Source organism: Gallinula chloropus, assembly GCF_964237585.1.
Source record: "Gallinula chloropus genome assembly, chromosome: 18".
Classification (NCBI taxonomy): domain Eukaryota; kingdom Metazoa; phylum Chordata; class Aves; order Gruiformes; family Rallidae; genus Gallinula; species Gallinula chloropus.
The window spans coordinates 1,053,822-1,076,130 of NC_140103.1; the positions used below are offsets into that span (position 1 = coordinate 1,053,822).

A 22,309-nucleotide genomic window follows, 5' to 3' on the forward strand; every position below is an offset into this window, starting at 1 on the left:
CCCCGCGCGCTCCCCTTCCCCCCGCCGCTGCCCCTTCCCCCGGCCCGGGCCCCTCCCCTCCCCTCCCCGTCTCCCGCAGCCCCGGGCTCCGCCCGCTCCCCTCCCCCGCCGCCCCTCCCGTTCCCGGGGCGGGTGGCGGCGCCGCGCGGGTTCCGGTTCCGGCGGGTTCCGGTTCCGGTTCCGGCGGCGGCATGGCGCGGAGGACGCTCTCCTCCCGCTTCCGCCGCCTCGACATCGACCAGTACGACGAGAACCGGTTCGTGGAGGAGCCCGAGGAGGCGGCGGCGGCCGAGCCCGACGCCGGCCCCGAGGTGGAGGCGCTGCTGAGGCAATATCCTTTGGGCCGGGGGGGGCCGGGCCGGGCCGGGCCGGGCCGGGGCGGGGGGGGGGGGCGGCCCCGGGCCCGTCAGGCGGTTCCGCTCCTTGACTCGCGCCCTGCACGGGGCACGCGCTGCGGGCCCTGCACGCGGCCATGAGGAGCCCCCCCGGCAGCGCGCGGAGCGCGGCCGCGAAGGTAACGGGGCCGCGGGCGCGGAGCCGGGACCCCGCGGACCCTGCGCGCAGCCCCCCCCCACCCCCCGCCCCGTCCCGTCCCGCCACCCGCGGGCACGGCGCAGCCCGGCCCCGGGAGCGGCCCCAGCCCGGCGGCTCTCAGCTCCCCCTCCCCTCGGCAGGAGCAGGCCCAGGGCACCGTGCTCAGAGTCCTCACGGCCTTTAAGAGCAGCGAGATCGAGCCGGCGGTGAACTCCTTGGACAGGAACGGCGTTGACCTGCTGATGAAGTACATTTACAAGGGGTTTGAGAAGCCGACAGAGAACAGCAGTGCAATATTGCTGCAGTGGCACGAAAAGGTGCGTGTCCCTCCCCCTGCTCCCGGCCCAGCTGCGCCCCCAGGGTCCCTGCTGTGCCCTCCGCAGGGGGGGCTCGTCCCTGGGGCGCTGGGCAGCCCCTGCTGCCTTCTGGCCTTGGTGCCTTTGGGGCTCATTGGGCCTTTGCCCGTCTGTCCACACTTACACTCAGCTGGGGCAGGGCCGGGTCTGCGCAGGCAGCGTCCCACCAGTGCGGTGGCCCCAGCGCAGGGGTTGCTGGGGGGGTGTGAGCAGCTGGCAGCTGCCCCCGGGGCTGGGTGCTCGGCTGAGGGTGCTCAGGCTGCCCGGCTCTGGCAGTTTGTGCCAGCTCAGTGCTGTGAGCAGCAGCAGCAGCTCCACAACGGGCACCCAGAAACCTGCTGGGTTTGTGCAGGACAGGAGAGGCCGCCGGGATCTCTGGGATCCAGAGTGCTCCTCCTGTGTCTCTGTGGAACAGCTGTTGGGAGACAGGGTGGGCAGGACGTGTGTCAGCCAACCCCTGAAGGGTCCCTCAGCGAGCATGAGGCATGTCAGGCACGCAGCAGCTGCGGTGCCTCCGCCTTTGGCTGCAGCACAGCCGGTCAGTGCTGCTCCTGGGCTGCTGCAGCTCCCCACCAGCCAGCACTGCGCAGGGCCCCAGCATGGTGCAGCGTTCCTCTGGTGAGACAGACACAGAGTGTGAAGAGCAACTCCAGCTTTTAGCAGCCATCAGTGGCTCTGCAGAGCCCGCAGGGGAGGAGGAGGGAGCTGCTCAGGACAGCAGAGAACATCTGAACATCTTCTGCTTCATGACTGGTGGGGTTTTTCCCCTTTTCTCCCGTTGTTGTTTGCACTGGAGCCTGTTTTCCTGTGCCTGTGGGTGGGTGTTCCCAGTGAGTAACGTTACACACCACCACCCAGACTGGAAAGACCACGGTGCTGAGCGTGTTGGCACATGTGAAGCATCTCAGCCCTTTCTTCTGACAGGACCAAGGCAGCTCTGCAGCCTCATGTTCTGCTGCGGGCGCTCCCCCAGGGGCTCTGGCTTGCTCCCTGTCTTGCTTGGGAGGAGCCAGCTGCTGTGGGACCAGCCTGGCCTCTGCCCGTAGAGCCGGTCTGGTGCCTCAGGAGGTTTTGCCTGTGGGTGCTGCTCTGAGCAGGCGCGTTGGGATCTGTGTCCCAGCAGGTGACGTTGGTATCCGTTTCTAGAGCCAACAGGTGGTTGGATTTTGGGGAATGTGCTGCCTCCATTCAGGTTTAGTGGTGAATCGGTTACTGACTCGCTGGGTTCGGTCGTGTGGCCTCCAGGCCCTCGGTTCTGCCGTCGTGGAGCACATTTGCAGAGCCTTGCTGTGGAGCTGCCACGGGAAGTTACAGCCAAGGTCACCCTCAGCTGCCTGACAGAGGGGAAGCCAGGCACAAACTTCCCCAGGGTGGGACAAGCGAGGATCTGAGCTGAGGTCTTGAGTGTGTGTCGCACAGGAGTCACTGTGTGAGCACAGAACTGATCACCACAGGCACCTGGAGGTGTCAGCAGGGCTGAGGGCACCTCCCAAACCACAGAGGGGGACCAGCCCAGAGCTGCGTTTCCCGGGGGCTGCGCCTCGGGGAGCAGCCAGCACGCGCGGGGCAGCGCAAGCGGGGGCAGCGCTGTGTGCTGGGACACCCTGGCCTGGAGCACGGCCACCCGGCGCTGCGCTCAACGGCTCTGGACCTACAGCACGGCTCAGGCTGCCTTTCATGGGCACACGTGCCAGGGAAAACAGCTGTGAAGCTCTGAGAGCAGTGAAGGGGGGAGAATGAGGCGGAACAGCCCAGGCTGCCCCTGTGAGAAGTACGTTCCTGAGGAGGAGCCCTGTCTCTGCTCCTGCCATCAAACACTGGGTGGTTGCTTTAAGCCGCCTTTGGCACCCGAGGCAGCGCCGCTGTAACCCAGCTCTCCTGTCCCCACAGGCACTGGCAGTAGGTGGACTCGGCTCCATAGTTCGAGTTCTTACAGCAAGAAAGACGGTTTAAAGGACTGTTACACCTGACCCAAGACACACTCAGTGTGGGACTCAGAAGGAATTCGCTGGTCCATCTTTACTTGAGATTGCAATCTACTGTGGAAACCTCCTCTTGGGATGCTTCTGACCTCTGGGTGGGGGAAGAGCAAAGTCTTCCTGCATATTCTGACTATCACACACAGGAGCCCCTGTTCTCCTGGTCCTTTCCTGGCGAGGCAGAGAGGCTGCTGCCTCCTCCTGCGGAAGGAGAGCAGCTGGTTGCGGTGCTGCTGCGGTGACAGAGCCCCTGTGTGCTGCTTGCTGAGCGGGAGCTGCGCCCGGGCCAAGCCCAAGCCCGAGGCTGGTGGGCAGGAGAAGCGTTACTGGGTCGAAGGACTGGTGGGCCTGGGGGGCTGGTTTCATTGTGAAGTGCCTGCTGCATCAATAAAGTTCTTGGATCACAGGAGCTGAGTAACTTCTTGTTCACTGAATCCCAAGGCTGACACACTCCAAGGCAGGTCGGCGACACACCAACTCCCAGCTCAGAGTCCAGCTGCTACAGAGTGTGTGTCTAACGCCAGCTCTGCTGGCCTGGGGGAGTGAGACCACACTCAGCTCTTCCCCTCAAGGCTCCTCTGATGCAGTGAGTGTAACACCTCATCATCCACAGCTTGGTTTGTACATTCTCCTCCAGCCTAGAACATTGAGAAGCCCTGCTCCCTGCAAGGGCACAGCAGCCATCCCTGGTGAGATGATTTTAGAGGCAGCAGCTCTGCCACAAGCTCCCCCCAAGAAACAGACCCAAGTACAGGGCCAAGGGGCCCGTTCTTACCCCCAGCAGGAGGTTTAAATTCTCTCACTTTCAACTAACTGTAGCATCAGAACCATAAAGAGAAAGAAATCCAGATCAGGGTTTTGATCCAAAAGTGTATTGCACCACAAATTCCATAGTGTTTCATAATACAATCCATATTTACAGCAGGGGAGGGGAGAAATCCAATGGCCATAGAAAGGATCATGTATCCCACTTCTATACAAGGGAAAGTGCATCAGCTTCTCACACTATGTATACACACCCCCACTCTGGCTCGGGGAGCTGAAGACAATTCAACACTTCAGAATTAGCTCTTAGGGTGAGTTGATCCTGAATGAGCTTTGGGAGTGTAAATTGAAGCTGTGAGGATGTAATCTAAGGGTTTATGTTGTCAGTTTATTCCTGGCTGCCTGTACAGCTTTTCCTGCTGCTCTGCAGTCACCTCCTGAGCCAGGATCAATGTAAACCGATTAGTCACTGAGCATGAGCAGAGGGAATCCTGATCCCTGGTTGTAGGTCCCACAGAAATAGGTCAGGGCAAAGGGACATGGTGAAGAACAGAGAATAAATCCTTCCAGAGCAGCAGGGTGATCCTGTCCCCACTTCATCTCAGTACAGGAGCAACTGATACAAACCCACTTCTTGATTGTCTATTTTCACCTCCAAGCAGTTTCCCCCTTCCCACAAACTTCCCTCAGCTCCTGGTAAGTGCCACGGATCAGGTCACTAGGGATGGGGTTTGGACAGCCTTTAGTGGACTAAAAACTCTTGTTGGTTTTCTTAAGTTTAGAGAAAAAGGACCAAGCTCTGACCCGAGGAGCATCTGTCACACGCCAAGGTGGGAGCTGCTGCGAGCAGGATGAGGCTGGTTAACAAACCCCAGAGACCTGTGGCACGTTCACCACTGACTCCTGGTGTGGCAGGACACTGTCTGCACCACAGCATGAGCAGTCACTAACACACATCCCCTGCCACTGCCGAGCTCAGTCAGACCCCTGCTGACAGAGCAAAGCTACACCCTCACCAGCACCTCCATCCCTGCCAGAGGACAGGCTGAATGTTCTAGAAGATACTTAAATATTGTTAGTAACACAAACCTCATGGTGAGCGAATGGCCAGGGCTGCAGCCAGCTCCCCAGACTGTGCACAGGCTGTTTGTCCCACCGGCATCAGGTCTGACTTAGTGCTGTTCCCCCCAGACCTCCCGTGGGGCAATAACTGTCGGGTCCCTTTACTTAAGGGGAGAGAAAACCCAGCTGCCAGACCCAAGATTTATTCATTACAGTTGAATTTTGCCCTCAGAACCAAAACCTCACGAGCAGCACTTCTCTCCCCACTCCTCAGGACACAGCTGGCAGCATCACTCTCTGAAGCACAGGAGACCCACCCGAAGGGGCAGGTCCTGGGTATGAAGATTTGTTGCCAACAGATTTGGAAGAAAAAAACCCTTAAAAATCAGAGTGTTCAGTATCAATATTCTTCACCCATAGTCACTGGATCATTTCTTTTTAAATAAAAGGTATTCTCAGGGTGCACTTGTAACACCTGGAGTTCAGCTCTAGAAGTTTAAAATGCTTTACTACCCCGTTGTCCCAAAGCTACCGGCCCACGGACAGGCTAACGGATCAGTGGGGAAGGCGACCGGGCATTAGGTACCAGAATTAAGACCATTTTAAATATTATTTTTCTTTAAGAAAAGTAAAATCAGACAACTCTAAAGTTGTACTCTCAAATTAAATAATCATCATCAACATGCAGCCTCGGGGCTGCAGGCAGGATATCCGCACCTTCAGCTACACAGTGATATGAGAAACGCAAACCGTTGGTTCTGTTGGTGGAACCAGGCAAGGCAGATTCTGGTTTGGTTACAGCTCCTGTCCTCTCAACAGTCCTGCCAGCGTTTGGTGTCTCTCTGCTTCCACAGCGAGACCAGGAGGTTTTACTGCACCCAGAGTTCCTCAGCTCCAGCCCACAGGAGCTGGAACCACCTCCTGAGAGCCGCCGTGGGCGACGCCTGACCTGCCAGCACCGGTGTTAGTGAGGTTACGTTACCCTTTGGTGCCAAGAAAACAAGAGTGATGAGCACAAGGAGCTGAGACCATCGAGCCACGGTCCCCAGGTCCAACCCAGAGGTGTCCTGGTTTGTAGTGACAATGTCTCCTTGCACAGTATTAGCTTTGTAAACAGTGTCAAAAGTTCTTGTACAAAATACTGCAATGACAGTGATTAAGACACACCTGGATTAGTGTGTTCAGCGTTCTTTTCACAGAAAAAAGTGGCTAGATGCTGCCTGCCCCTTCTCAGGTTCCCTTAAGGCCACAGTGTCCTGGGGCTCGAGATAGACGGCCGGATGCTGCCCTTGGGAGATGGCTTTGACCCAAACCACGACATCTAGGACAGGAAAGCACAGGACATGTTACACTGGGTTCACATTCCAAGGGGCTGAAGGTTTGAAAAGAGAACCAATGTGGTAGATGGGCATCTACCCCTCAGCTGGGGGAAAGAAACAGTTATAAAGCAGCACCACAGACCACACTGAACTGAAGGTAGTTTCACACAATCAAATCTGGAGGAAACAGCATCCATTCTGATGCTGACTGAAGATTACACTGACATTTACCCCTCTAAAATAACTAATCACAAGTATTTAAACACAGTAGCTTCAGTCAGTCTAGAATTAAACCATTCCTGGGTCAAGACAGCAAGGAAACCTCTCAGCTGCACCCCTACATAGAGTGAAGATGTCCAGCTCAGTGGGCAGGACACCCAGGGCACCGAGGCAGCGCTCGTTTGTGAACATTCACTAATGACCAGGGAGGCACAGATGGTGTTTTATGTGATGGGAAGGAGAGACAGATGTAGGTGCCTAACCCACATCAGAACAACAAGCCAAGAATTCAGCTTCCTACTTTTAAGCTCACAGCTTCCCCTCCCAGGCTGTGTGTGCTGTTACTCCTTCTCTCCAGTGCTGGGAAGCTGCTATTTCCCTCACTGACACAGAAACACCAGTGGATGTATGTGACTACCTAACAGATGAATAATAAATGACATTTATCACTGTAGCCAACATGGAAAAGCTCCTTCTCATGATCTCCCATCATTTTCACCCTGCCTGCCCGTTAGAGCTGCAGGTGGAACAGAGTCCTTACCTTGTACTCCAGAGTTTCCTTAAGCATGTTCTCCTCCTCTTGTGAAAAATTCAGTAACACAGATACAGCTTTAATCAGGTGGAATGCCTGAAAGAAACCAGAGTGTTTTGATGCTTGTGATGCTCTCAGGCTCTGTGCTCTGGGCTGTGGTGCAGCGCAGATGTTTTAAATCACAGCTGTGAAGAGCAGACCAGCAGCTTCCCATTATCCCCAGTTCCAAGAGGTAAGGACGGCCTGGATCTAAATTCTGTGTTCCCTGGCTCTCTGCTCTTTAATGCTGGTTTGTGCACTTTGGGGAAGGAGGACAGATGAGGATCCCAGTCTGCTGGACTAGAGAAGGAACCTGGCTCCTGGGGCACCCCGTGTTTTTCAGCTTGGAGAAGGATCAGCTGTTTCAGACATGCACTGAGTCATTTTAACTCCACAGCACTGACATTCCCCACGGGACACCCAGTGCAGGGTTAGTAAAAGGGGAAGCACTCAGGGTACCACAGAGTTGCACAACTATTTCCTGATCTTACTCACTGCCTTGCAACTCAGCATTTGTTGCAGATAGTGTACTGTTGGCATGACTTCTTCCCTTTTAACTTTGTGGACACAATATGGAGAATGCACAGGAGCCCCAGACACACACAGAGTTGCCTCTTACAGATCAAGAGCGAGTGGTTTGTGTCTTCTCCTTGGGTTTCCTCCCCATCTTTCTTAAACATACAACCACTCTAATGACATCCTTCACTCCCTTTCCAGAGGGGTGCAGAGGGAATGTCTTGTAGCTTCAGATCTTTTAACTTCTAGATATAACTACCTCCTAAAATTCACATTTCCCTTTCCTTCAGTTCAGAATAATCTACTCCCCAACACATCCCTGCTTCCTACTGTGCTTCACTGTGCTGGATCAGCCAACAGCTCTGTAAGTGTAAGGAGCAGGAACTGGCAGAGCAGTGTCCCTGGCAGGCAACAGGGGCTTCCAGAGAGAGCCAGAAAGGGAAGGCAGGGGAACCCCTGTACCTCAGACTCCCTGCAGGACATGAACTTCAGTACCACGTGTTTCAGGTATTCGAAGTTGATCTCCCTGGAGTCGTTTAAGTCCGAGTTGTTTGTGACAGTCACTGAGGCATTAGGCACTTCAGGGTTGGCTTTGTCTCGTACTTCAGGCCCCTCACTGTCAGGTCTGATTTTCTACAAGACAGAAGGAGAAGTAGGTCACAGACTGTCAGCCTGACACTGGGAAGGGATCTGGGTCCAAGACACCCAACGCAGAGCTGGTACCCACAGGAGGTGCAACCCAGGCACCAACAGGACAAGCTTCTCATCCTTCATGGGCCCACAGCAGAGAAACTCCCCAGGCTCCAGGACAGAGCCAGCTGCTGTTACCACTGAGGAGTGCAGTGCCCAAACCACCACAGAACTGGCTCCATGGTGGAAACCATCACCTGATTGTTTTCTTCTCCCACCAACCTGCCCTGTGCCTTTCCAACGTGGGCTTCCTCCAAAACACTTCTCAAGCTCAGAACAAATCATCACCAGAGATTTAAGAAATGCTGTTAATTCTTTTCTAAGAGAGAAGGGTTTGTGTTTTTTTAGAGGAAAACTACTGTAAGAGGGACCAAAGGGGAGCTTTCCCTGGGGCACTCTCATGGTAGAACTCAGCCGAATGGCAGGGGAGGAGCAATCCAACCTCAGCTACTCACCCTACAGAAATGTATCAAACACCCAGGGTCACCAAACATGGGTCTTCTGCAGCTAAAATGCTTTGCTGCAAGAGCTGGGTGCCCATGGCTACCTGTCACACCATCCATTTGATAAGCCATCCAGAATAATTAATAATTCCCTAATTTACAGGTTCCCTGATCTCCCTGCAAACACAAGGGAAGGGCAGACACTCCCAGTAAGAGGGAACTCTCACTACCAGTCAAGCTTTTGGAACTGGTAGAGCACTTAACCATGCTGAGGAAACTGAAGCAGCATAACCCTTACCAACTCCTTCTGGAGAGTCTTCTTGAGTTCTGTCATTCTCTGCTGCAGCTGCTTTATCACCTGTAAGCAGAGCACAGTGTTACTACAGCTTTCACTTCAGGACACCTTCCCACCCAGGGGTGCCTGGAAAAAAACATGGCAAGTGCAATAGATGAAGTAACCATTAAACAGTGACAGGTCTGAAGCAGCAACGTGCACCCTGGCCTTTCCAGCTGCCCTCAGGATGGGATCCCTGGGCTGTCACACAGCAGCACAGTGGAACTGAACTGAATCCACACAAAAGGCTCTGCAGAAAAGCAGGAAGCTGTGAATGGTATCACTTGGTGCATCTGGCCTCCCAAACAGATAAGGATTCCTGCAGTTCTGGCTGTGGCTTTTATCCCCTGTTGCCAGAGCCTTGTACAATCCAGAGGGAAAAAAATTCTCACTGACTGAATACTGGATCAAACTGGATCTGCCAATTCTGTCCTTGTACCACTGCAGCATGGGCAGCACCAGCTATCAGGCTTCCTCACTAAGGGAGAGGGACAAAAAGCGGTTTCAGGTCACCTTATTTTTCTCAGCAATTTGCTGTCCCAGCTCTCTGTTATCCTTCTGAAGCTGAAGGATGTCTGCAGCTGCCACCTCTCCATTCTGTTCCACCACACAGCTTTCTGGAGAAGGCAAATGCTTGTTCAAGGCTCTTGATGATTCCTCCAGTTCTGAAACCTACAGAAAGAGTGAATGGGAGAGGAATGTGCAGCCCAGGAGCACTCTGAGGGAGCAGACTAGGCTTTGCTTTGGTTGTTTTTTTGGGGGGGTTGTTGCCTTTTTAAACCAGAAATCATTAGCAGCAGTCCAGCTGTACATCCCTTGCTGACCTGCTTTTAGGTCTCTGTCTCACTGGTTTCATAATGGCTCCCTCAAGACATTTTGTGAGCCAAATAAAATAGGGGGACATCTTTCCTACACCAGTCACAGGTCTGACACTGAACAGCTTTCTGTAGGAAGACAGGAACAAGAAGTGACAGTGGTCTGCACTGCTGGTGTTTCAGGTCAGGGGCAAGCTGTCAGAGCAAGCAGCTCCACGCACCAGTCACCAGGCACGACACAACTGGGGTCTCTGCTGAACAGATCAGCTCTGCAACTGTACTCACATCCTTCTCGTGCTCTCTGGCCAAGAGACACTCCTGCATCTGCAGCTTCAGCTCATCAATCTCCTTTCTTGCTGTTTCCTCTTTCTCTGCTGCTTGGCTCTTCGTGGCTTCTACGTCCAACTGCAACTGGTGCACCTGTAGCAGGGCAGCCTCGTGCTCTGAGAGAGGAGACACCTGCTTAGTGTCAGCCCACTGAATCAAACTGCAGTTTCTCCTTCTTTCTCTCAAACAAAGCAAGTTCCAGTGGTGGGAAGTCCTGCCCTTTGCCTTGCTCTGTCGTAACAACAATGCAATTTCAAAGTGGGTTTGTTTTTAAGGATGCAGCAGAGAGACTGTCCAACTGCTGCTGAAGGATTCAAGACTTTAAAAATTCTAATAGCTTAAACATGGAAGAAAAATCTAGAATTATACCAGTCTATAGACAGGCAAGGCCAGAGCTACAGGCTGTACTTAGATAAAGCTGTCTGGGATACCACAGGCTCGTTTGGTCTCACCTTGGCTGAGTTGGTTTAGTTCTTCCTTCTGTTTTAGGAGTGTATCACATTTTTCACCCATCAGACGGTCTTTCTCCTCTATTAAGGAAGCCAGATGTGAAACCTTCAAAGCAGGCAGAGACAAAAGTCATTACTTACAGAAAACTAGAAGAGGAAATTAAAGCTATCAATGTACCTCAGAGGCTCAGAATTCTGTGCAGCATCAGTGTAACAGATAATAAATACAATGTGGATATCTGTGATCTATGCAGAGTCACAGGTGGCATCACCTCAACAATGCTGGCTTCATCAGAAAGCACTGAAGTCTTTGTACTGTAAGAGCTCAAACTCTGAGCACTGGTTACAGGCTGTCTCCTAACCAGGAGGTGGCAGCTGTAGAACAGCCACTGAGCAAACTGAACACTGCCTTATGCCCCTTTTACCTACAGCAGGACCAAGCACCCCCGGCCCTACAGCAGCCCCTGAAGAATAAAGGAACCCAAAGGCTGGACAACCTTCAAAGTTGCCCAGCTGGCAGCTCCCAGCTTGAACAAACACAGGCTCATGTTTACCCACCATGAGCACTTCTGTTGAAGGAGCAGCCAAACCAGACTGCCCAGGGTTTGTATTTGGTTACTGACAGAACCTCCTCCCTAGCAGGAAAGGCACTGCTGCAGCACTGCTGTGCTTCAGAGGGCCAGGGAGGTGATGTGAGCACTGGAAGGATCAGGAGGAAAAGGGGTTTTCCAACAAACACCAGCTCACACTGGCTCAGGCTGGCAGCTACTGGGACTGCGCACTGTGAGACACACAGGGCTCTGAAGTACCAGTCCCCTTCATACTGGGCACTTGCCTTCCCCTCAGGAATATTCATCTGCCACAACACCACGCTGTAGCTCACAGGCCTTCAACTCAGGAACACCCACAACTTGCAGCCAGGAGCCCTGCCCGTGCTCCCATTGAACAGCTGCCCCGAGCCAATCGATCCTCGTGTGGGCATCTACACCACCACCCTCGAGTTTCAACTGTGCTGAGGCAACCACTGGCACCATGCAGACTGAGGATGTGACTCTGACTGATGCTCCTGACTAACAAAGTGCAGACCTGGCCTGGTGTGGGCAGGGTGGAGCAGTGCTGGATCGACTGACCTGCTGTTGCAGCTCCTCTCTCTGCTTTCGTGTTTCTTCCAGCGCTTTGGCGATCTCGACACTGACAGTCTCTCTGCTGCTCAACTCACTCTGCAAACCAAAAGCAACTCAGAGACACTCCACACAACTAAAATCCAGCCAGTCTTCTCATCCTTAAACCCAAGCCAGCAGCAACTAGAATTTATGGGCTCTCTAACAGCACGAATCATGCTTCCAAATGAGAGCTGCTGTCCTGCTTTACTGCACCGCTGCTACCTGCACACGTAAGAGCAACACAGAACCAACCTCAGAGCCCAAACATATCCAATGGTTATAAGATCTCTTAGCTTGAAGTTCCTACTCCCAAGTAGCAGCTCCCTCCCACAACTGATCTTTATTCCAATTGTGCATCAAACAGCAGCTAAAAACTTTCAATAATCTAAAATTACCCTCAACAGACTGAGTATGAGCTGTGAACCCCTGACCAGCTCCAGTTTTAGCTACTGTTTTGAATGCTACGAATGGAATTTGATGTTGAACTGTTCTGTACTCATTCCTGGTAACAGGAATTGAAAGCTCTCCATGCCTGACAGGCACGTGTCATTTCTGCCTGATTCAGGCAGACTCCAGCATCCTGTTTCAGAAAAGGGACAGCCACAGCTCCTCAAATACCTTTTCACTGAGTACCAGAGGGGATTTACAACTGCAGGTACACACAACGTGGATGTAGTGTGACCCCAAGTGCTGAGAATGCAGTAGGCTTTGCAGGTAACTGTCTCTGCAGTCCGACTCTGTGTTTAACAAATGTCACTAATTGAGCCCTTACCTTTAGCCTGTTCAATTCAGACTCTTGTTTTTTTAAAGAGCTCTCATACTCTTCCCTGCTTGCATGAAGATTCTCCTTCTCCTTTTCTAGCTGGCTCTGTAAAATAAAGATTGCTTGAATCCCAGGCAGAATTATCCTAATGCTTCGTTTAAACAATGAGACACTCCAAACACTGTGTTCATACTTAGTTCCCCAAAGTATGAGATCTTCTGTTGTAATACTAGGAGCGCTGAGTAAGAACACCCAGACAACAATTAAAGTCTACAAGCTGTGTTAAAAGCATTTTGTGAAGCCCCACATGGCCCCCTGGGCAGCCTGTGTACTTACAATCCTGTGCTGAGCAGCTGTTTTGTCCAGCTCCCAGGCTGTTTCAAGAGCAGCGACCTGAGACTCCAGCCCAGTAACTTTCTGGTCGTACTGTTGTGTCACACTTAAAATCTGCTGCTGTAGTTTACTTCTGTCATCCTCTAGATCAGTTTGCTGAAGAGAAGCAAAGAACACTGCATGAATAAAATAGCAGTTCAAAGCTCTGAGCAGCATCAGACACCCTTCCCTGGGACAGACTCAGCCTGAAGTGATGCTGCTCCTCTGGCAGCAGCATCACCTACTCCTACCCAGACACTGGCTGAGGAGACAAGCAGCAAGGAAACACTCCTGTCACAAAGCAGGGAGAGAAATTAAGTCTCCCTGGGGATGCTGGAGACTCATCTGTCCTGGTGAGTGAAACATCATGCAGTGTACTCACCAGCTTCTGGATCTTCAGATCCTGCTCAGCAGCTGCTTCTTCACTCTTTTTCAATGCTTCTGTTGCAGCCTGTAGTTTCTGTTCCAGTAGTTTATTCTACAATATAATCACAGATTGCATTTGTTATCCAGTGGCATCTACATTGTAAGAAAAAATATAGGGAATGTGAGATGACTCAGGAGGGGAAGGTGGACACTAAAGCCATGAAGTCACATAGTTAGAGGTGAGATAGAGACTGGCTACGTGACACATGCTGCTTTTACAAACTCTTCACCACACCACTGCCACCCACTGCAGCTGTTTGTTTCTCAGCAGAGAGAAGACACAGCTGAACTCTCTAACCTCACAACCTCCAGGCCCTTCACCATCGAAGGTGGGGAGATGACAAGACACAGACATCTTTCAAACCTCCCCAGACTGAATGTGACACACAGTCTCAACTGTGGCTGAGAGCACAAGACAGTGAGGGGAGGAGGGACAGGGCGTAAAGGTGCTGGAAACAGGGGGGGTTTGTAGCAAAAAGCCCCAAGCAAATCACTCACCTGTGTCTCCAGGCGGCTCACAGTCTCACTGTGATGTGTTTTGTCTGTCAGTAGCTGCTGCCTGGTCTCATCCAGCTTCTGCTCCAGAGTAGCTTTCTGAAGATTAGATTGAGACAGAATAGGTGGAAAGATGGACAAAGAGGTAAGGGGTTTTAATTGAGATTTTTCTTTTTATTTCATTAATAAGGTCAGACTAAAATGGAACAGTTGTTTTGATGTGCAGTACAGCTTTGCTCTTGGGAAGCAGTAAGCTGGATGCTACTGCACAGGGCCTGCACAGGTCACCAGTAACTCAGCATGGAATCTGCTGGCATCCCATCACGATGCACACACAAACTCCAATCAGCAGCCAGGTCATTTTTTAAGCCAGACCAAGCTTAAGAGATGAAATAAATGTTTCTTTGGAAGCATAACTTCTGCATCACAGCAGACACACAAGGGAGGTAAAACTTTGCTAGTTATGGGGTTTACTTTCCAAAATGCAAAACAAGGAGCACACACTACTCTCCACAAGGACTGACCAATACACCCTCAAGTCCTCTCTCCTCTGGGCACGTTACAAAGCTGCTCTGTCACCTCTCAGCTGCCAGGTGTGCTGCCCAAACAGGCAGTGCAGGAAGCCCAGTGCAGTACGTACACACAGGCTGAGTTCAGCCACCCACACAGTGTGCCAATGCACACTGAAGGGACAAACATGCAGCCATTACATCACTGTAAATCCTTTACCTGTGTGATAAGTAACATACACCCTAAAAAAGCTCCCTGAGATTGCACTTTTAAGCAGTCTATAGACATGCAGTTACCTCCTTGAGCAGCTCCTGCACATGTTCATCCCCTGACAGATTCCTTTCCAGCTTTTTCTCCAAGCTTGACACTTTTTCCTGCAGCTGCTCAGTAAGTTTAATTTTCTCAGCAAATTCCAAAGTCATCTGTGAGAAGAAATCAGAGGATCTGTTGGTAGCAGAGTTTTCCCCTAGTCCACTCTGGAATAACTTCCAAAAGCACCATTAGAAAGAGGAAAGTCCCATCTGAAGAGACACCACTTTGCAGACACTGAATTTCACACCCACAGTGTGTTACCCATGTGTACACCTCCACCCAAGCCCACAGCAGATGCATCTGAACACACTTAACCTTTTGCTTGTGCTGTTCATATTCCACCTTCAGAGATTCATGCTCCCCCTGTAGCGTTTCCAGTCTCTTCTCACAACCAGCACCAGCAACTCGAGCCTAAAAATGGTGAGGAATTACTTGCTTAGAAATCACAGATTGCCAAAGCCACACAGCCAGTGTCTGACCCAACTGCTGCAGGCAAGGAGCATTCTGATCAGATCTCACTGAACTCAAACTTACACTTTGCAAGTCTACAGAAAGCTGCTGAATGACAGTCTGGAGCTCCTGTTCTCTCAACTCCAGAGCAGTGATCTTATTTTCTGCATTTGTCTCAGCTGTCATTAGTTCATCTCTTCACAGAAAGAGAATACAAAGAAGAGTGACATATTGTTCCAGAGAAATGATCTTTAGCAGATAATTCTGCTTCTTATGCACACAGACTAGGCAACATCAACAAGATTCTCTGGTCCTAACCCCAGCCACTGCTTGATTATATAGTTTTAAAATAAAAGTGTTAAGCATTCAAACCATGGGAAAAATAATAGGCTTACAAAGTCCTAAATCAGTGCTACTTTAATTGGCTGGAAAAGAAATAGCAACTTGGCATTTCCATGCACACCAGCAGCAACCACTCAGCTCACTACACACAAGAGCTTCTCCAAAAGTAGAGCTGGGCAGGAATAGACCGCTCCTCCTGAGGCAGCCCATCCATACCTCTGTGCCTCCAGCTCCAGGAACTGCTGCTGCAGGTCCTGCAGATCCCTCCTCAGGCCTGAGGCCTCGGCCCTGGCGCCCTGCAGCCCCTCCTTGGTGTGGGCCAGCTCTCCCGCACACGCCTCCAGCTCCCGCGCCGCCCTGCTCAGGGATTCTTCCTTTGCCAGAAGCTGAACATTGGAACATCATCTTAGACATTACAGGTGGTAATACCAATAAGGTCTTCTCATTGAAACCTGTCTCTTTTATTCAGTTAGGAGCTGAATTTAGTGAAATAATAACGAGCTCCCAGAAGAGTCTCTGCTGAAGTGCACAGTGCTGTGTCCATGTACCTGCTGCTGGGATTTCAACACTGGCCAAGACTGTGTGCAGGCATAAAGGCTAAAGCCTTAACACAAAGCTGCCACTAACTTGGCATTCTGAAAGAAATATTAGGAAAGGGAAAAAAAAACTGCTTAAAGTGCTCTTACCATGTGTTTAACTTTGGCGATTTCCTGCTGCTGGAAGCCCTCCAGCTCATCGATTTCATCTCTCTTCTGAAAGAGGTTCAAACTCTGCTCCCTCATTTCTTGTAACTGTGCTTCAAGCACTTTTTTTTCCTAATGACAAAACAAAAGGGATCCAAGAATATCTGTATGCACACTGCAGACCAATGGTAGTTCAGTTAAACCCTCTGGGAAAGGAACCTCATCTTGCAGCTGTGGGGCACTCTGATGGTACCACACGTAGAGCTAGAAACCCTTCACAGGCAACAGGGAGAGAACTACCACTCTCCAACAATCACCCAAAAATCTGTATTCACTACAGTGCAGCCAATGATCCCCTAAACCCCCTAAAAATGGACAGCAAATAGCACCATGTTTAACGCCTTCATGATCAGGGATACTTTAAAATGGACTAAGCTGAGCAGCTGGAACAACAAGATTGAAATCCTGTAACAAAAACCCCTGGCAAACTGTTTGATTTGTTCCATGAGACAGATGCAAGACCTCAGCCACCACCCTTCCTGCACCCCAGCTGCACTCAAGGAAACTGTTCCCCCACCTTACAGAAGTCCATCTTCCTCATTGCAAGCCATCATTCCTTACTTCCCCACCAAGAAATAACTCCAGGAACAGCTCCTGGAGCACTGGGGCTGGTATTGAAAGCAGATGGCTGGTCTCCCCCTCTGAACACAGTTCAAACAATAAAAGGGGCTGAGCAGAGCTGAGCTGTAGGAAGCACACAGCCTGGCATTTAAAACCACACACACAGACTGCTAACCCTCAAACCCCAAAGCTTAATTACCTTTTCAATTTGACCCAGTTTTTCCATCCACTCCTGAACAAGAAAGAACAAAATCAGTCAAAACCTATTTATAGACTTTTAAAGTGAACCATTACAGTAAAAAACCCCAAACCCATACTGTTAACACAGACACTAAGCTGTAATAATGAAAAAAGTAATCAGCAAAGGAAAACCAACAGCTAGTGTTTTAATATAAAAGCTGGAGCACTGTTCATGCTACCTGAGTAAGCTTTAAACAGATAAAATGAAGGTGACAATGGGTCTCCTGCAACTGAACCTTGCCAAGCTTAACCTCACATGAGGAGCTGCTGTGGGCTCTTTCTAAGGGCAGTAACAGTGGGAGCAACAAGTCCTGCACTGCTTCTGGCATCTGAACTTCATGCTGCCTTCTTCCCTCAGCACACTAAGCCAACCCCATGCAGAACAACTGCTTCAATTAACAGAGACATCACAGTCCCAGATCTCATGGTCACAGGCTGAGCTGGTGAAGCTCCCTTACCTGGTCCTTCTTCTCTAAGGCCAAAGCCATCCCTTCTGCCATCTTGGCTCGGCTGGCCTGGTGAGCTTCATTCTGCTCCTGAAACTTCCTCATGGAGGCTATCAACAGAGAATCACCAGCTACATTACAAACTTGTCTCTCAAACCCCGTTTCTCAATGTTCTGTAAGGTATTTATAACTTTAAAGAGCTGCTTCTGCAAGTCATTAGCCCCAACCTGACTCCAGCACCAATGCTGTGACGCTCATCGCCGCACGCTGCGTGCAGGCTGGACAAAGGCCAGGAATCCCAGCAGCCAGCAGAACTGTTCCTCAGCAGATGGTACCAGAGCAGGAGGCTTCAAAAAAGCCTCTCCTGCACGTCAGCCCCAAATTTGGGAAGAGGCATCTAATAACAACTTTGTCCAACAACCAACACGCTGCTGCTGCTTTCTATGCTGTAAATAAGAACTGAGGATCTGTTTCTCTGCAAGCTGGAGGTGCACAGTCTGAAAGCAAATGATTAAAGCATCTCTACATCCAACCTGCTTCCTTCCAACCATAACAGTTTTCTACTTGAAAAAGGAAAAAGACAAGTACGTACAATCCTGATGCTTTTCTAAGGCATTTTCAAGCTTCTCTCTTATCTTCTGCAAGTTTCGGATCTGATCAGCATAGTCTTGTGTGAGGAGGGAGAAGCACAGACCAGGAATGAACAGACATTGGGGAAGGGAAAGGGGAAAAGGGAAAAGAAAAAAAAAAAAAGGAAAAAAGGATGAGTGGAAATGATGATGATTTTCTCAGCCAGAAAATCATTCCTGCTCCTTGGGGAAAACTTGGGTGACCTTAACAATGAACACAAGCACAGCACTCTGCACTGCCCAGGGGGAAATGGGTGGTACACACAGGAGGACATGCCCTAGGTGTGCTGGGGACACACAAAAAGGCAGTACCAGAGGATGAGGAGCTACCCACAGGTCTTACTTCATTCAAGAACAGTGACATAGTTAACTGTGCTCAGGAAAGGTGCCTCTGGTTGGAGAGGGAACAGGCTGCCCAGAGAGGTGGTGCGTGCCCCGTCCCTGGGGGTGTTCAGGGCCAGGTTGGATGGGGCCCTGGGCAACCTTGTGTAGCTCCAGGCCTGGAGGTTGGTGGCCCTGCCTGTGATCCTTGGGGTCCCTTCCAGCCCAGCCCAGGCTGGGATTCTATGATACAAGCACACTTCAGAGCGCGTGTGCGGCCGGCTCCGCGCGGTGCTCCCCACAGCTAACCACCACGTGCTCTTACACCACCAGCTACAGAGCAGGGCTGACAGGGAGGGCACACTTCAGGACCCAACCAAACCACACACACACACACCCCTTGGGGAAGCCTGTGCACAATGCAAAGGAGGATTTCCTCACTGATGGGGCTGGCTCAGGAGCCTCTTGGCACTCAGAGCCTCCCTCTCTCACACTAAGCCCCAACCAGCGTTTTCTAGTTTCCTTTAAGCAAACAGGTGAACACTTTGCAAGGAGGAATCATCTGCAGTCCTGTATTTCCTTGAACTGCACAGGAGCCTGGTCATGCTCCTGAGTAAACTGAAGCAATCCTGAGCTGGCTGTAACATCTCCTTGTTTTCCAAGGCCACCTGGGAGCCTGGCAGTGGCAGCACCCCACGGTGTCAGTCTCTGACGCGCTCCGGGTAACGGGGACGGAAAGTGCAGTCAGAGCAGAGCCCTTGCTACAGCTTTACACCACAGGCATTGCCTCTGACAGGAAGAAAGCCTCAAAACTGGTTTATGTTGCATCCTTTCCAAGCTCACTTCTTCACAGGTGGCACTGTGTTACTCCCAGCTTCAGAAAGCCCAGGTACCAAGAGACAAGCCATTATGTACATGGATTGAGGAAAATAAAGGTGGGGAAAGACACTACCTGAAGCACGGGGACAGAAAGCTACCCCAGCTGTTCAAAGCAATCACATAAGTGTGTTGTGAAATCAGCAGAACTCAGTTGTCTTTATAATGTATCAGTTATACTGGATGCCAGCTGGATGACAATCAACAGGGTTGTTACAAACCCCTTTCCAGAAGAACCTAACCCTGTGTATTTTCAATAAATTAAAGAACTGAAGTTCAAAGGACAGTATTTCCCAAAGCAATGGGTTTCTGGATGCATGAAGACACGTACCAGACAGCTTGACCTCCAGTTTTCTTATTTGTTCATTTCTTCTGAACAACTGGGATGAACGATCCTCCCTGGAGCTGCTTCCATCAGAAGCCTGGGTGGAGAGACAACACTCACATAACTTACACCATTTAGTACAAGTGATCCCACCATGTAGTAACCCTGCCATAACGAGCACTCTCCCACCTAGGGATGGATGCTTCAGTCTCTCCTGGGAAGGGGAAAGTTGCCCTAGCACAGCAGAACACATGAAAAATGCTGAAGAAGAAAAAGCAAGGGCTCAAACAGCTCTGCAACGCTGACTGCCAGGGAACACAGTGCTTTCACAGGGCTACAGCTGACAGCTTGCTGCTTAACAGAACTGCAGTTTCAGCTGAGCTTCAGCAAAACTGAGTGAAAACTCAGCGGGGTAAACAACTTCTCCACTGTGCAGACAGGCAAACAGAATCCTAACACGATACAGCAGGGGCTGTTGGCCCCAGGAGTGGTGCCACACCACATCTTAATATCTGTTTTGAAAAACACAAGAGCCATTGAGGGGCAGAGGTGCCAGAGCATCACAGGCTTTCATTTAACCCACATGCTCTGGAATTCTACAGTTCAATTAAGCAAGGCTTTACAATGAGAGAGAGAACTTAAACCAGACACTGGAGGAACTACAGCTGGGTGCAAGGGAACTGAATACACTCTGCAGGGACAATATGCTGGAGCAGGAAGAGCACCAGGAAGCCAAGAGGTAAACACAGGGCCATAGGAAGATCAAAGCTGACCAGCATCTAGCTTGCTTTCCTCCTGCTTCAGTAATTAATTGCACAAATAGGAACCTTACACCTTACTGCAGCTTTACTCAGCATTTTATGTCTGTTTAACAACGTTTGGTATTGAGATAGCTTTGTAACTCTGGCTTACACAGGAATATACACCTCCTGCTAACTACTATGGCCAGCATACGAACACTAACTCTTCAGTATTGCAGGTTACTCATGCTCATGATTCATTTCCACGTTAAAAGACACACCTACGAAGGCACCACAATACACGGGCACTAACACACCAGCTGTTACAGCTGCCTGTACAGCCGTGACAGAAATGCAAGAGCAAGGGGGACTCACAAAGTCATCTCCAGAGTCGGCGCCCGCCGAGGCGATGGACTCCTTGCTGACAGAGCGGGGGATCCTGGCAGCTGTCCCCGGCCTGGGGGCGACAGCCGCCTCCTCTGCGATCTTCTTCTTCAGCTTCGCGAACATTTTGCTGCCGCACAGCGCCGCAGTGACCAGGCGCCCCGAGAGCTGCTCCCTCCAGCGCGGTCACAGCGCAGCCGCTCTGCTGGAAGCCGCCCGGCGTGGAGCTGCGATCCGGCGCCTCATCCAGGCGGTGTCACCGCGTCCCCAGCCCCGCTAAAGCCCCCGCAGCCGCACAGCGCCTGCGAGGCAAAGGGGAGGGTTCCCACACTAACCGCCTCCGGAGACACCGGCACGCTGGAGCACGCACGGGCAACCGGCACCCCGAGCGCGGCCCCGCGGACCGCGCCGCCCGGACCCGCCCGCGCTCCGCCTGCCTCAGGCCCCGCCGCGCCGAGCGGCCGCCAGCCCGTTGCGGGCGCCCCCGCCCCGAGGCGAGGGGAGCTCGGGCCGGGCCCGTCCCCGGCAGGCCGGTGCCGCCGGCCGCTGCCCCGCTCGGAGGCAGCCGAGGACCCGCCGCCGCTCACCCGCGGCCCCCGGCCGAGCGCTGCGGCCCGGCCCGGCCCCACCACCCCGCTCCCTGCTTCTCCCGCCCGGCCCCGCAGCCTGCGCCGCCGTCCCCCGCGCCAGGCCCGGCCCGGCCGGCCCAGCGCCCCGGTCCCCGCGCCCTCACCGCCCATGGCCCGGCCCGGTCGCCGGGACCCCCCGTCGCCGCTTCACCGGTGACGCTGACCCGGAAGCGCCGCGCAGGCCGGAAGCAGCGCGGGGCGGTGCGCAGGCGCGGTGGGGCGGACCCGCTCCCCGGCCCGGCCTCGCCCCGCCCCGATCCCGGTCCCGGTCCCGCCCGCCCCGCTCCCGCCGGCTGCTCACACGCAGCTGCCTCAGTTTATTCACAGAAAACTCCTTCCGCGTCCCCGGCGGCCCCGCCGCGCGGCACAGGAGCGGCCGGGACACAGCGAGGGACGGGCCGGGGCCGGGGGCAGCCGCCGCGACCCGCGGAGAGAGGCCCGGGGGCGGCGAGCGGGGCTGCGGCGGGTCCTGCGCCGGCCGAGGCGCTGGGCTGTGCAGCGGGGGCGGCGCGGCCCTGGCTCCCCTCGGCGGGGCTCGGCCCGGCTTCTCCCGGCAGCGCCGACGCGCAGGTCTCTCCCCAGGACGCGGGGCCGCGGCGGGCCGGGCCCCGGTGGCGGGACAGGTCCCGGTGGCGGGCCGGGCCCCGGCGGGACGCTGCTCGGGCGGCACACGGATCCCTTGCAAAAAAAGGCCGTTTGCTCCAAAAAGAGTTTATTTATACAGCTCTAGATCAAGTAAAATAGCTGTTTTTACCAAAATATGATGTACAGGCAGGTGGCTGTAAAATAACTGCAACCCGATTCACTGTAGAATGACTTCTGGCGATAAATAACCTGATTCCCCGAGAGGCAAACGGCTCCTCTCACCTGCCAGGGGCCCAGACGCTCCCTCCGTCCTCCCCTGCGCTGCCCTCACCCCTCTGCCAGGCCAGGAGCGACTTGTGCTCTTCAGCCTGCAAGAGGCTGCAGCCTGGACCCTGCTCCCAACTCTCCTCACCAGGGAGAGGAGAGAAGAAAGGTGCCGAAAGAAACCCGGGGGGGTGGGGCAGACACTCGCTGCAGGCTGCGAGTCCTGAAGGACGAGCTGCTGGTGCTACTGGTGAGACCTGCGCTGCTGCAGGGGCTCCTGGGGCCAGGAAGCTCCACTGGACTCTGCTCTCATGTGAATGAATCGGGGTCTTTAAGAGCAAAACACCTACACGG

At 52.8% G+C, this 22,309-nt stretch overlaps 2 protein-coding genes across 2 annotated transcripts; one reads left to right on the forward strand and one right to left on the reverse strand.

Annotated features, from left to right (window-relative positions):
* Positions 1-177: 177 nt before the first annotated feature.
* Positions 178-3,269, forward strand: ARPC5L (actin related protein 2/3 complex subunit 5 like). The gene is made up of 4 exons (XM_084272377.1): positions 178-331; positions 442-514; positions 675-851; positions 2,781-3,269. Exons 1-4 carry the CDS (start codon positions 192-194, stop codon positions 2,841-2,843), a joined length of 453 nt encoding a protein of 150 aa, XP_084128503.1. The 5' UTR covers positions 178-191; the 3' UTR covers positions 2,844-3,269.
* A 2,667-nt stretch (positions 3,270-5,936) lies between these two features.
* On the reverse strand, positions 5,937-20,603 carry GOLGA1 (golgin A1; the record flags this gene model as incomplete). Its single annotated transcript, XM_084272420.1, has 22 exons — positions 5,937-6,017; positions 6,776-6,862; positions 7,784-7,954; positions 8,753-8,812; positions 9,302-9,460; positions 9,889-10,046; positions 10,383-10,485; positions 11,510-11,599; positions 12,315-12,410; positions 12,642-12,794; positions 13,060-13,155; positions 13,602-13,697; positions 14,405-14,530; positions 14,736-14,831; positions 14,955-15,066; positions 15,429-15,598; positions 15,899-16,027; positions 16,716-16,748; positions 17,215-17,312; positions 17,795-17,869; positions 19,360-19,450; positions 20,469-20,603. The coding sequence occupies 22 exons, from the start codon at positions 20,601-20,603 to the stop codon at positions 5,937-5,939; spliced, it is 2,415 nt and encodes an 804-aa protein (XP_084128546.1).
* Positions 20,604-22,309: the final 1,706 nt, after the last annotated feature.

What these genes read in the sequence shown, in the direction of transcription:
- ARPC5L (XM_084272377.1), top strand. Translation starts at nt 192, where the DNA reads ATGGCGCGGAGGACGCTCTCCTCCCGCTTCCGCCGCCTCGACATCGAC. An exon ending in CGCGGAGCGCGGCCGCGAAG is followed by an intron (nt 515 to 674) that starts GTAACGGGGCCG and finishes TCCCCTCGGCAG; the next exon opens with GAGCAGGCCCAGGGCACCGT. An exon ending in TGCTGCAGTGGCACGAAAAG is followed by an intron (nt 852 to 2,780) that starts GTGCGTGTCCCT and finishes CTGTCCCCACAG; the next exon opens with GCACTGGCAGTAGGTGGACT.